At 37.5% G+C, this 14,283-nt stretch overlaps 2 protein-coding genes across 3 annotated transcripts in view; one reads left to right on the top strand and one right to left on the bottom strand.

Annotated features, from left to right (window-relative positions):
• Window positions 1-489: 489 nt before the first annotated feature.
• LOC131891614 (beta-1,3-galactosyltransferase 5-like) lies at window positions 490-4,217 on the top strand (the record flags this gene model as incomplete). The annotated part of the gene is given in 5 exon segments (XM_059241234.1): window positions 490-548; window positions 1,430-1,763; window positions 2,661-2,892; window positions 3,773-3,927; window positions 4,003-4,217. Coding segments are annotated over 5 exon segments (968 nt in total), but the record flags the coding sequence as incomplete, so codon positions are not given.
• Window positions 4,218-4,864: 647 nt separating this feature from the next.
• The window catches only part of LOC131892413 (neuromedin-K receptor-like), a 54,023-nt gene continuing 44,604 nt past the window's right edge, over window positions 4,865-14,283 (bottom strand). For both annotated transcript variants that reach the window (XM_059242279.1, XM_059242278.1), the window contains exons 10-13: window positions 13,684-13,774; window positions 11,730-11,809; window positions 11,256-11,291; window positions 4,865-5,238 (exon numbers count right to left, since the gene is read on the bottom strand). In XM_059242279.1, coding sequence (XP_059098262.1) covers window positions 5,046-5,238; window positions 11,256-11,291; window positions 11,730-11,809; window positions 13,684-13,774 — 400 coding nt within the window. In that variant the 3' untranslated portion in view covers window positions 4,865-5,045. The remainder of the gene's footprint in view (window positions 5,239-11,255; window positions 11,292-11,729; window positions 11,810-13,683; window positions 13,775-14,283) is intronic.

Raw genomic sequence — 14,283 nt, forward strand, 5'->3', positions numbered from 1 at the left:
AAATGCTAGCCTAAACATTGGAAAGACGGAAGGAAAGCAAATGTGACTCTTGTGACGAAATTGTCAAACATTTGTGCATTCTTCGACACTCTGTGCATGGCGGACTATTGGAAAAAGAGTCATGCCATTAGGAAAGTGATAAACTCAATAATGAACTCATTCCTTCAAAGTCCATTTTATAGCCCTAGTTCCTATGGATATTGCCCTCTGGACCCTTGAACCGTTTGAGGCATTCAGATGTACTCGAGATTTTAAAAGAAAAAAATGTAGAGTTTATCTAAGTTCAAGCAACCTGAAGACCGGTTGTAGTCATAAAACATGACGATAAATGCTTTATCTCTCAAAGCCTAACAGCCGAGTGACTCAACAAATCATGTTGATCAATAGAATTTGGAGTTGTGTGGAGAGGAGGAGAAAAGCACAAGCAGTACAATAAAAAGACCTCGTGATCTCCGCTCATTTCCAATCCCGCCATGAAATTAAAAACCCGTGTACAAACTTCTTTCCGGAGATCTATCGGCACTCTGTTGGTTCTGCTCGGCATCTTTGTGAGTACTGTGGCTCATTTTTTTCTTCTATTATTGGAATAACTACTTTCAACATAGCAATATGTTCAATTGTTCAGGGAGAGAAATCTCTTTCTAGCCTTTTATTGTAATAGTCCTGGGTATGACAATCTCCGAAAGCCCATGAAAGACCAAACCAAAGCAAAATCTTGTTGTACGTAAATGAGAACGAAGTAAACTCAAAGATTGCCAGCAGGGTTCTAAGAAAGTGGGAAAGATATTTTCTTTAGGTTCATTTCCGTAGGAATTTAGCTGATCTATTATAAGACAAAATAGGTGCTCAGCAATCGCTTGTTGAATTCGTCTTTTTTCTTTTTTGTTTGTTTTTTTACGGGCCTTTCTAACTGCTGCAGGGAATGTAATCCCCAGTACTATTAAAATGTTTAAAATTGCAACGTTCCGCTTTTTCTGTAATTCATACTATAATCCTTGGTGGATCCCTAAGGTCCGAGATAACGCCAAAGTGACGATTTTTAAAGATTTATTGGTACCGTGATTCTTCCACGTCTTTCGAAAGAGAAGACAACCAACACCTTTGGTTTTACAACGGATCAGGGAGACATTCTATTGGTCTGATAACATGTTAAAGGCATGCGCGAACGGATATTTCAAATATCAGATGTTTTCCCAGGTAAAAATAAAATTGAGCTCTAAACTGAATCACCCTTTGAACATGCCTTATGATTTCAAGATATTTGACATTATCATTCATGAGCTAAACAACAATATTTCTACATGGGTTCGTTCCTGTTCATAAACAATCCCAATTTGAAAGGTTGCGTGATTTCTAAAATGGAACATAATCTCCATAATCTTTTGCAAGGATTCTTGTTTTGAGACAGATCGGAAATCATTGATTTCAGATGTGCTTGAAGATCCTCATGTTCACTTTGGAGGGTTCTTCAACGAATGCAGTGGCTCCCCTGGATCTAGTGCTTGCTCCAAATCTCAATTATTCGTACCCAATCGATTTGAATGAAACAGTGTGTCTGAAACCCGATATTCTTCTATTGGCCGTGGTGATATCGGCTCCCCAGAATTTTCTGAAACGGCGCTTGATTCGGCAAACTTGGGGAGGAGCCATGCAAGACAGCCAGTCCATGAATGTTATCTTCTTTATTGGCCAGAGCACGGATCAAAGTATCAATGGTTTGGTGTTTGAAGAAAGCGCTTGGCATCAGGATATTATCCAAGGAGGTAATACTAGAGTTCTAGGGAAAGAAGAGTCACTCCAATAGAGCCACTTGAGGCATTGTTTTGAACACATTGTAGAGACAGGAAAAACATTTCTTTGGCGTTGAGTATAAATTCCAGACGTTTGTCAAAACCTGCTTTCTTCACAACAGATGATCTTCTTCTTAGATTAACTTGCTCTCAGATAACTATTCGCATTCAAAACTGGACAACATTGAGCAACAAAGCTATGAGATCTAAGATAAAGAATCGCTATTGCAAGACAAATTAGTTTTGACAAACGTCTGGAATTTACCCTCAACGCCAAACCAAAAAGTTTTTTCTGCCCAAAGTGTAAGGCGTCAGGCCAATCTACCTCCATTTGAATAGTACCGGGGATTACATTCCCTGTAGCGGCTAGAAAAGCCCGTGAAAAAACGACCCAAGCCAAAGAAATAATGATGATAACCAAAATTTTACGTCTGACAGATTCACATGTCGTTATATAATGATAATTTAATGAAATATCATAGACAATTTTTAAAGGTGAAAAATAGACGAAATATGACCTTTCATTATTTGTTGTGGTTTTCAATTGCAGTTGAATGGTGGCGGCGCCATCCTGAGCACCAGAGGTCTCATATTGGGATTTTCCTGAACAATACTATCAAAATATGATAAGAATGTTTTTAAATGCGTAAAACTTGGCAAAAAAGGAACGAAGTCTGTAATTCTGATTTTCATGTTCCTTTTGCTTTTGAGGCTTGGTTTTGAAAAACTGTACGTTTTATTTCGATTCGGACAATTGCAGGAATACAAAATGTTTAATATCAAGCCTCTCTAGAATCATACCTGTCTTGGGTTGTGTATGACTTCTCAAGCTGAAAGCACCAACGAGGTTTTGTGAAAATGTCTTTTCAGATTTTCAGGACACCTATTTGAATCTGTCACAAAAAGGAATCTTCTTCATGGAATGGATCCTTCAAAAAAGGAATTGCTCTCAAATCAAATGGATTCTCAAAGTGGATGATGATGTGATATTGAATCCTTACGAGTTGCATTCATACATCATAGCCAATCATCGTTATGATTACAAGATCCATTGCAAAATACACAGGAAAAGTCGCGTGCAACGCGATCCCAGTCAGAAATGGTAAGAGAGTCTGCAACCAACACAAGGATTTTGATTTGTTGGAACTGTCCTATGTTTGAGGACCAAAGCTGATACAATTCCTATTGGGCTCTTGTGGGCTCTAACTCATAGTCGCAACTCGCAACAAAAGAATAGGACATGCTCACGGGGGTCCTTGTTTACCCCTTCGCACTTAAGCGCCCCCTTTTGACTTACCTAGGGATGTGACGAGGTTTTGGCTGTGGCATAAGTCAATTACAAAAGTGTCGAAATAAGCGAGGCTATTATACAAAAAAACAAAGGAAAGTGTTAGAAACGATCAAAAGATAAAACAATAAGCTCGCTTTGACACAGAAGTTCAATTGTAGGGTGAAAAAGCGGTGTCATTTTAACACATCCCTACACATCCCAAAGATGGCGCTTGGGCGCAAAGGGGTACAAAAAAAAAACTGATCTTGTGATCCCATCCTTTTCAACAAGCGGGGAATAGTCCTGTTGACGTCAACAGAATCTGAAGCCACCGCCATCTACCGTTCAAAGTGTTGCTTTCCTGATAGGGGGCTTATTTATAAAGCTAAAAGCGCTACGTTGGACAAAGTTGACATTTTTTTTCTATTTTTTGAACAACTATTTATGATCGTTTCACCCATGAAAAAAGAGTGACAAAGCAACGAAGCATTTTTCTGAGAACTCTCTTGTCATGTTTTGGGGGGGGGCCAAAAGGAGCCAAATTTAAATCCTTGTTTGATGAATTTCATGGACCAACATTTTTGAAATTCATGAGAGCATAATCTTTTTATTCAAAAGACCATGCTCACTACCTCCCGGTTGTTGAATTATGGCGTTAGATTTTGGCATGAGATTTGAGTACAAGAGTGTTTGATTTCACATTCAATTTTAGGTGCCGTTCATCAAACCAGTATCCGGATGAATTTTATCCCCCTTATTGTTCGGGGCCAATGTACCTTTTGTCAGCGAAAACCATTCCCCAATTAGTGTCTCAACAAAGAAAAGATCCTGATGAAATGTTCTCATTTGAGGATATCTATTACACAGGTGTGCTATCATAATACGTTTAAAATCATGTCAATTTCCTTTCATAACCGCCTCTGTTTGGGCTTTTCATTTCAGGCATTTTGGCACAACGTGCTAATCTAAATCTCAAGGAATACTCATCAAAACTCAAATTTTCGTTCACATTTGACGTGAATGCCCAAACATTGTTTGTTATTGCAGATGGGTTGAATGATACGTTTGCCACCTATGCATTTCCAGCAGTATGGGAAAATCTTATCAACTCAAGGGCTGATCTAATTTGAATGACGAAATATATCATGGTTTTGAAAGTTCAATCACTCAAATGGATCAAATTACCAGAAGTAGGGTCCAGATTCACAGTAAGGAGAGCCACTAGGAAGGGTGAGGAATATCTGAAATATGCAAACCAAATTCACCTTTCATGATCAGGGCTCGGATAAAAAGTTTGAATATTGAAGTATGTGTGAGTTTTTTTCTGAAAACCTTAATCAGCAAAAAAAATATTCCTGGAAACTTTTTACTCTGGGGGGGGGGTTGGGATTTAGTAAAATGAAGGACCCATAAGATTAGCAAGTATTTCATTGTTTTGACTAGCCTGGATTTTTTTGGGAGAGCTCAAAAGTGTAAAGTTTTGTATTCACACTACACATTGACTCTAAAGCTTGATTAAGAAAAAACCTCATGGATACTTTCAAAGATGTGGTGTAAAAAATACCTTTTGCAACTCCTTGAAGTGCTGCACTGTCCCATAATCAGCTCGGGAATATAGCTGGTTTTTGTCTTAGAGTGCAGGTTCCAGATGGCTGTCAAAACTAGTTTTCTTTACTTCTTTACGGTAACAATGACTCCTCACGTTTGCTAGTGTTCAGACAACTACTAGCATTCAGACCTCTAGATTTGCTTTTCGGCGTGAAAGCAAAGCTATTTTTCCGAGCTTATGCGTCAATAATTCGGCGAATGACCTTGACACTGAAAAGGTATATTCTGACAAAAACGAAAGCTGCATTGCACTGTTTGCTATTGGCCATTTAATGTTTAAAGAGGGGCGAGTCAAAAAATTCCCTAAACTAACAAGCTTATTATGAATTGAATATTGAACACTACACACATAAAGAACTTCAAACAATGTATCATGATCAAATGCGGCAACTGTTTCTTCTGGCCATTTTTCGGTTGCCTTTACCATGGCCAATAGGTTTAATCCTCCTATGGTTTTGGGAGGTGGAAACGCACATTTGTCCGCCTCTGGTGATATGCACACTAATTCTTTCTTTGGTGACGACCCGACATTCCTCCTGGGTCGTGGCTATGGAGTAGTCTCCAGTGCGGCTGGAAAAGGATTGAAGGTTTGTTCAACGTCAAATTGGTTAAGACTGAATTTACCTTGCGTCTCATGCTCAAAACGAATACCGATGACGACGGAATCAGGCACATGTTAAGATGAATTTTTGCTCACGACAACTTTCTCTAATCTGCATTACATTACAGGATATCAAAAGCACTTCAGGAAAATGAAGAGGCCAAGGCGCTTTAATAGCAGCAACTGAGATTGTTGTGTTGTTGTTTCTAATTTATTTATATTTTGCATTTGAGTGCTAGGGTAGGAGGGAGTGAAAGCCAGCCATCAAATCGTGCTTGAATGTGTTTCTGATAGGTATTGTGTTTATGCATAATTTTGAGGACCTTAGTCATAATGCAACCACAATTTTAAAAATTCTCAAGCCTTAAAAGATTCCCTTTTAACAACCTGTGCTTGAAGTCATGGAAATGAGAGGTGGTGGGAAATATGGTGCGACATACTAAAACCAATCACTTGCTTGACAACGTGGCTATGAATCAGGTCTTTGAGTTCAACGGAATTGGATTAAGGACTTGTACGCAATAAAGAAGTGCAAATTTCACAAGATTTGAAAGCACCAGCACCTCCTTTTTAATTTTAAGAGCAAGCACCATTTTTAGGCCTGTTTTTTTCGTATTCAGGATACACTTCACTGATCAAAATAGAAAAACCTTATAACGAAATAACACAAAGAACCTCTTTTATCAAGATCAATGGCGACAGGAATGTGAGGCTCCTCTCAATAGAAGAAAATACTAAACTGATGAAGTGGTGACAGTTGTGATCACTTCTACATATTTTAAGATTTGCACGAAAAGTTTAAATTTGCGTCCGAAGTCCTCCACCGGTTTGTTTTGGTAGATTATTAATTTTTGGAAACGAGATGAAGGAAAATTATTAACTTATAATAAGGTTATGGTATTTTTGATAAAACAATTGGTCCCGTTAAAGCATTCGAGTTAGCTACCCTCTGGTATTCCTGAATATAGAGCAGAGGCCAGTTTTTTTCAAACTCTTACCTCAGAGCTAGAGGCTTGGACGTTAACTGGTACGAAAATAAGCTCGTCGAAGTGGCAACTTCCAAGCCTTAACTCAAAGGTACAAGTTTATACCAAATCACCTCAGGTCAGGTACCTGTAGTTTCGAAGAAACAGTCAAGGTCATCATGAAAACTTAAAAGTAGCTCACTTAATGCTCAGAATGGTCGGTGAGCCGTAGGAAATAAATTTTATAAAATGGGATCTTCATTCAAAATCGATGCCATCTTACGGTTGTTAGCAATGTATTGTCATTTGAATAAAATTATCTAAAAAAAAGAGAAATCACCAACTAAGAATGTACAAATAAAAGATAATAGACCAGCATGAAATATATAAACAAACGGGAGCCAACCACCCAAAAATGGTTGAAATCATTGAAACATTGATGATGTGAATACGAAAAACAAATCGTGGGCAATATTTGCGCAAGTCAAGACTTTCGTATTCAAAATCTAATGATGCCCTAATAGAAAACTACTTCTCAAAAAGATTGCAAGCGAATAGGGGGGCTCGCCATTGTTTTCCTTGAACAATAAAAAAAATGGATTTCAGTGACACGTGACCCAGAATGAGCATCCACTCACCACTTTGGCGAGTGTACTTTCATACCGGTTAATGTCCAAAATCCGAACTCCAAGGTACGAGCTTTTAAAGAACAGCCCTCAGGACGTATCCGTAAATCAACATGAATCAGTTGCCCTATATCACTATATAAATATTTTGGCACATGGCTAGCTCACAAAGGTTCAGAATTCATAAAGATATCAAATTCTAACAGTTAATCAAATTTCAACCAATACGAACTCAAACTATAAACAACAGTGCATTGAATTTCAAGATCCTGTAGATCTAGCCACCTTGAACCTCTAGCGAAAGAGATCCTTTCACTGTTTTGGGATGTCGTCCGCATCCGCAATGCAAATCGATTCAAATCACGGAACCTGTATAATCTTTTACCCTTCTACCTTTTCTACATTCTAACATTCTAACAATTCTACGTATTAGAAGATCCAATGCTTGCTTTGAAAGCCGACTTAGATAGGTTTTTAAGTATAATTCCAGACCTGCCTTACGTACAAGGCCTATCTCGATCTGCCAATTCTAATTCATTGCAGGATCAGATATTTTACCGTGCTTGATCTTGCCCACTTTCCATATAAAACTCTTTATTGCGAGAAGCAAGCCTCATTGGATATGCATTTTTTATGGTGGGCAATTCATGTCCTTCAACCTTTTACCGGGAATCCTATCTCCTGTATTGGCAGAAAATCCAAAAAAAAAAATCGTTAAAAAAAATATGCTAGCCCAAATCTAGATAGTGTACAAGTCAAAAAGGGTGTTCTAATTTTTGGAAACGATACTTTTGTCTCTATCTGACTGCAAGGCTTGTCCCAAGAGATGTTATTCGGTTTTTATTTTTAACACGATAGTTTTTCCCTCACAACTCTCACCCGAACATGGACTTTCACTTAGATTCGATGATCTGCTAACCTTTTTATCCACATTCTGAAAATAATATTTAAAATCATGAAATAAGATCCAAACTGAAGAATGAACTTAAAAATGGAATGGCCGTGCCAAGTAACCGTCCCCAATAAAGTTATGGGCTTTGGGTGTACTAAATGATCTGGCTCGGTTTGCGTTCGAATTATGATTATAGCCAATAAACACGCGTCATATTGTCTATTTCATCAAATTTCATAAAGCTTGCCCACATTTGGGCGAGAATATTCTCGTTAAACTACTTATTCGCTTAGTGATTGCTTTGCTAGTGGGCTTTCAAACTGCCTGAAATGAACTGCTTACAACACTTTTGACTGAAGGGCCCTGTTATGGACGATGAAATACTACAATAACTGTTCAAACTGTCTGCAGCCTTTTGAATTGCACTTTCTCGATGGCCAATGTACCAAAAACTTTTGGTTTCCCAACCAGTCATCAATACTCATTCACATTCGCAATGAAACGCCTGGCTTGACCCAAAAAAAGGAAGGTTCCTTGTGACGTGACGTGACTATTTATTAGACGTTTTGCACTTATTACATAAGGTGCAGATTTCGTGTAACTAATAGCTCTTGTAAGCATGAAAGATGACAACCATAAAAAAGCTAAATTGGTAAGCACAAAGATTGAAACGGTAAAAAATGCCAAATGAACCCAAACATGACAATATACTTGGGTTGGCTAGCAAACATTTGGAACAAATGTAGGGGTAAAATTGGAACTAAAGTTTGATTAATTCACAATTTTAGTTGGCGCCAAGAGGTTTCACTTGGAAATTTGTTGTTAGCATTGAATATCCAATCAACCAAAAGGCATTAAGTCAATTTGTTTTAATTTCAATTTGTTTTAATTTCAATTTGTAGAATAATAAATGCATTTTGATACTGAAAAATGGCGCCATAGATGAAGAGGTGTATCTTGGGACATTTTTTAAATGTTTTGGTATAATGCAGGCTATTCTAAACTTAACACCATTGCAAAGCTTCTTCACCTCCATGCAAAGTGTCAACACGTTAGAAACAGATCAGAAGTTAAAAAGGATTGAAATGAATCGATATCTACCTTACAAAGAAAGTGATCTGGGATGCACCATCATAAAACACCTTCACTTTTGCATTTCCTTCCATACCCTTCAACGACATCCTATGTAAACGAAAAACTTTGATTTTCTGAGATCCTTTTGAAATTATCTGATGGCATTGACATTAATGACATCATTATTTTTTTTATTTACCCAAGCCCGCTAAATGGTAGTTTTACTCAAAATAGGGAAATAAAATGAAAAAGCAGCAGTTATCAAACAACCCCTGTTTTGCGCAAAAAATATTATGGAATGGATTTACCCAACATTTACCATTAACTATATTTCTTCATATTTTTGTGTTTAATGTTAGACTTTCGGATGTGCTTCCAACTAAAATGTCATTTTGTTTGCTTCAGAGACGTCTGAAAATGCAAAAAAAGTGAAAAGGAAAAGCGGAATAAAAATGAGATTTGAAGCAACCCTGGTTCTAAGTCCTGAAAAGTCAAGGGTTACAATTAAAAAAATTATCACATTTACAATACTTCTTTAGCCCTTTTCACTTGCCATGAGATTCATCGCTGAGATCCTTCAAGCTACAAGCTGGCTTTCCGGTTCAAAATCCATTCACTGCTAAATCTCGTTGTGTATTTTTTAATCTCGAGATTGTTGTTACAAGTTTCAGTTGCCCTAATATCCCGAGAGATGGCCATAAGCTATGGAAATCTCACTAAAATCGTCATGGGCTATTGGCATCAAAGGTTCAATTAAAAAAAACTGAGGTAGAAAATGTTAAGCTATCGAATTGGAGTTTGTTGAATCGTCAAAAACAGTACAGTGTTGCATCTAATTAACAAGAAATAAAATGAAAATGAAAAGAAAGTTCCAAAAGGACTTAAAAAGCAACAAGGACCTAGTCTCATCATACTATTTTACCTCTCTATTTTTTAACGACTAAACTATGATCTAGCTCACCGAGGGTTGTTTTTTTCTGTCTGTTTGTCTTAATTTGTAACACTTTTGTGAAAGGAATTTTAAGCCTTGAAGATTTGAGGGTTTCTAAGTCTACATTCTTACCATCAACAATGGGAACAAAACCAATTATACGAAGGTAACATCACCCTTAATTCAAGCAAACATTCTCACGCTAAAGCTAAGTTCATGGAATGAAACAGTTGAATAATCAAACCTACACCAAAAATACCACTAAAACCATAGTTGATTGTCAATTTGATTTTTCAAGGATTTTTTGAAAAGGGAAAGATATCTTTTTTTTTCCTCATTTCCGAAAAAAAATATCATCTAATCAATGTCTACAGTGGAAACCTGTCAAATTCCTGGATGTGTCCTTAGGAGAAGAATACACAAAAGGGTATCTCCAAGTTACCTGACAAATGAGGAGTGACTTAGTATCTCTCCATGATGCAAAAAGTCATTCTTGTTTTTGTTGAAGCAATCCTTTCACTACGGTTTGTTTAAGACATTCGCGAGAGAGAAGATGCTTTGAAATCGAAGTCAAGATTTATTGCCACAGACATATTTGATCAAGGCAATGCATGGACGATTGTACATCTCCGATATGGTAGTCCGTGCTCCATAGAAATCTAAATCTTAAGGGTATTATGGGCTCTGGAACATTCCATTTTTTAAAGGAGCCATGCTGCATGCCAATTGTTCAATTTAACCGTGTTTTAAGGGAATTCTAATATGAGCTACAAGTATTTTTTTAAAGTATATTTGGAATCAACGACTTATCACCGGATTTTGTTTACAGGAAACACATTAAACGGGGTGTGGGAGAGAACATTGAGAATGTGACCAGTGTGACCATTTTATTCTTCGTCAAGTGCGCACTGTTTATCGAAATGCGCCAAGAAAATTTGAAATTGTGTCCAAGTTGTAAATGAGGAAACAACGCAAACACAGATTTTGCGCTTATTTTTCAGGAGAACAACTACATACAATCATTTGAGTAAGCAAATGATGCTTTCAGGCTCATTTTTTGATCGCACAACTCGGTTTATTTTAGTTTGAACTTGCCTTGATGTGTTCGTACTAAAGAAAAGATATGGCTATCAAAATCAAAGATCTTTCTCTTTTACTTTGAGCCTTCCCAGTTCTTGTGGAACAATCATTGCCTCTTAAATGATTTTTATGATAAGCTCAAGAAAATTCGCCAATTTGGTCCAAACAAAAAAGCAATAGCTCAATAGACTATTCGCTTTTCTTACGCGTTGCAGAGTTTGAAAAAAAACGCCCGATGGACAATCGTTGCAACAAATCATCAGCGCCATTTCAGTTAAACATCAGCGCCATCTGGTGACTTTGCACTTGACAGCACGTAAAAACGCATCAGCGAGGTCTGAAGAAGGCTGTGTCTTGCCTGGTAAGCTCATTGTTCCTCTCGCCCCCCGAACTAATGGACTCTGCCACATCCACAAACCTCCCATTGTAGATGGTCATAGATCCGCTTTGTTCTCTGAAATGGAACCATTCAAACATTTAGTACTCGCCGAACCCAGAAATATGAAGCCGGCACGGAAAGAGCCATCTTTAAATGATTTTAAAAAAAGAAAACCGACTCATATAGGCACACTAAAGACACAATTGCCGTCCACGCAACCTCTGAAGTAGTTTGTTCATAAATAGGCCTAGGATTTTTCCAAACTTTGGGTTCAGTATATTTATAAAACAATGTTTTAGAAGAATGATATTAGTGTTTGGTGTTTGTCATAAAGATTTCTCGATGAGATAAGGCCAAGGGATTTTATGCAGCAAAAAGGATCATTTGCAGAATAATCAAATTATCAAGCTGAAGCAATATAATGGTAAAAAGGAGACTAAGCCTAAGACTATTCACAATAACTCTGTATTGCATTGTTCATTGTTGATTCCTTAATTCAACAATTGTACTCACCTCTGCCTCAATCTTCGTCTTTGGGAGAGCTTTCGGAAACACCACTTGAATTGATTTTGGAACTCCTTTTTGAACTTGTCCTGAAATATTGAAGGATATGTTTGGGAGGAAAAACTGGTAGGGTGAATGGTCAGGCAAATGAACCGACAAGAACCAAGGAATATCAAGAATTCAACGGATGTCAGACGATTGGAGGCCAGATTGACTAATAGTAAATTGGATCTATTTCCAAATATAAATCACGACCTCAGGTCTGTTTTTTAAAGCTCGTATTTCAGAGTTGGGGTACTTGGACGTCAACCGGTATGAAACACACTAGCCTCATTCTGGGTAACCGACATGCCTTAACTCTGAGATGCAAGTGTTTAAAACACTCGCTTCTGGTTACAAGTACAATAGATATAAATCTCTATGGGATATCATTTTCACTGCCACAAAGGTAGTGCAGTGTCACTTCCATTGTCAAGGTTTAATCATGCCAATCAGATCGGGAAAAGCGCCACTACTTGCTGAATTAGTAGTGCTTTTGTTGGGAATCATGCAAATAAAACGTATTTGAAGTCTCATCCCATCTCACTTTCAATGTGAGCTTAGTGAAACGAGCAACTACTTTGCATTTTTCCACCCATCCCAATTGCAAATTCCAACCAGCTTTTTTGATTCATAGCAGGGGTAAAGCGCATAAACAGAAATATACATATGAAATTCAATTAGAATATTAATATGATCAGGGAGGCTTTGAAATTTTCGCCACAAATCATGGAGCCAAGAATATGTCTGGTATGTGACCTAGACAGATCAGATATTCGAATGGTGGGGGACATCAACTGCTTGCCTCATGGGCATGGTTTCCCATTGTAGATGGCGCAGCCATCAATCAGCAATCAGTTATAGTACAAAACTAAAGTAAACACGACATGACTCTTCCTTTCTGTCTTTTCAATGTATTGACCTCCTAAGTACTGATAAGAGGGAACCCTTGTTACCCACAAGCACAATCAGGGTTACATGTAGGGGCAAATTTCCATGTTTCTGATACTGAGCTAACATTGTCAAATGTCATTAGAAATAAAATTGGGTATTCCCAATGTGATTTGTTCGTAAAATGTATTTGATCCTATCTGTATTGCCAGGTGTGATGAAGCAGGCTGACCAAATCAATAGCTTTATTTCTAGGTCCAACAATATCTCAGTAAATATTCAGTATGACACACAATGTTAAATGAAAGTCCCACATCACTAGTGCCTTTCAAGGTTTTTGTCTCTCATTAACTTCAATTCATTATTGTTCTGCCCAACTAAAGAGTCGATTGTCCGACATCAGTTGTTGAATCTGGCATAGGCCATTGAAAATTATGGATATATCTCGACGACCAAGACTAGTCATCAGGGCTGCACCATTAGTCTTGTCATGTTTCAAGTTCGTCCTGTCCATAGTTTTCTTAAAGCTCAAGAAAACGCAATTTTCAACATATGCCGTGCAGCCCTGATATCTTGACTAGCAAATCGGACCAAAGTTTCTACAGACCGCCTAAAGGTTATTGCAGCTGAATTGGCTTTTTGTTTTGACTAGTCTTGGTCGAGGTACGTCCATAATTTTCAGTGGTTTATGAGTCTGGTAATGATTGAAGCAAAGGAGTGAAACTAAATGAGGGCACCCTGATTTATGGCATTGAATGGAGACAGGCTTTACAGCCAACTTGTTACATGATGCAACTTAAAAATTTCAATAACCGGTTGAGTTGTGTTCCGAAATTTAGAAGAGAGTCATTTTCTGTTTGAAGTTGGCACCGTACTATTTACTATTCCGCCTTAAACAAGTCGTTTAATTGAATTAAAAGACAAATGCAATGGAGCAATCGGCGAGGCAAATGTCTCCACTTTTGTCTCTATGAACCCAGGTCAGCTGTTTGTTTTCCACTTTACTTCACAAAGAGAAAATGCAGAAACTTACGTGACAGAGGAAGTAGATGAATGGATTAAAGCAAGAGTTGCTCATGGCTAACCAATGTGAACAAAACCAGACAATATTGATATATTTAAACCTGAAATAGAAAAAAACGAGGTTTCTCGCATTATTTGATTTAAAAAGTATTCATTGCGAGGTTCTTTTTCTCATTGGATCACAATAGTTTTTTACAATCTGTTCAATTTTATATATATACATATATATATATATATATATACTGTCCCATTTAGGGTTCAGGGTTCGCCATTCGAGGCGATGATCCACTGCAGGGGGGAGGGGAGACCTAGGATCGAACCTATGAACATGAGCATAGCTCGGTCGCGCATTAATCAACTGCCCTACAACCATCTCCCTTTTTGTAAATATAATCTAACTAAGTTTATTCGATTGCTACTTATTGAGTCACTTGACATCTGCATACATGGATTCATTACGTTATTCAGTTTCAAGAAAAGCATAAAATACTGTTTGGCAATTATCTCGACAAGCCAATCTCATCATAATATTTTGTTTTTCAATGAATCAAAATAGTAATTTTTCGAAGAAGAAAAAGAGGCTCAAGATTTTAAAGACCTCCCCCCCTAT

Source organism: Tigriopus californicus, chromosome 12 (genome assembly GCF_007210705.1).
Source record: "Tigriopus californicus strain San Diego chromosome 12, Tcal_SD_v2.1, whole genome shotgun sequence".
NCBI classification, from domain to species: Eukaryota; Metazoa; Arthropoda; class Copepoda; order Harpacticoida; family Harpacticidae; genus Tigriopus; species Tigriopus californicus.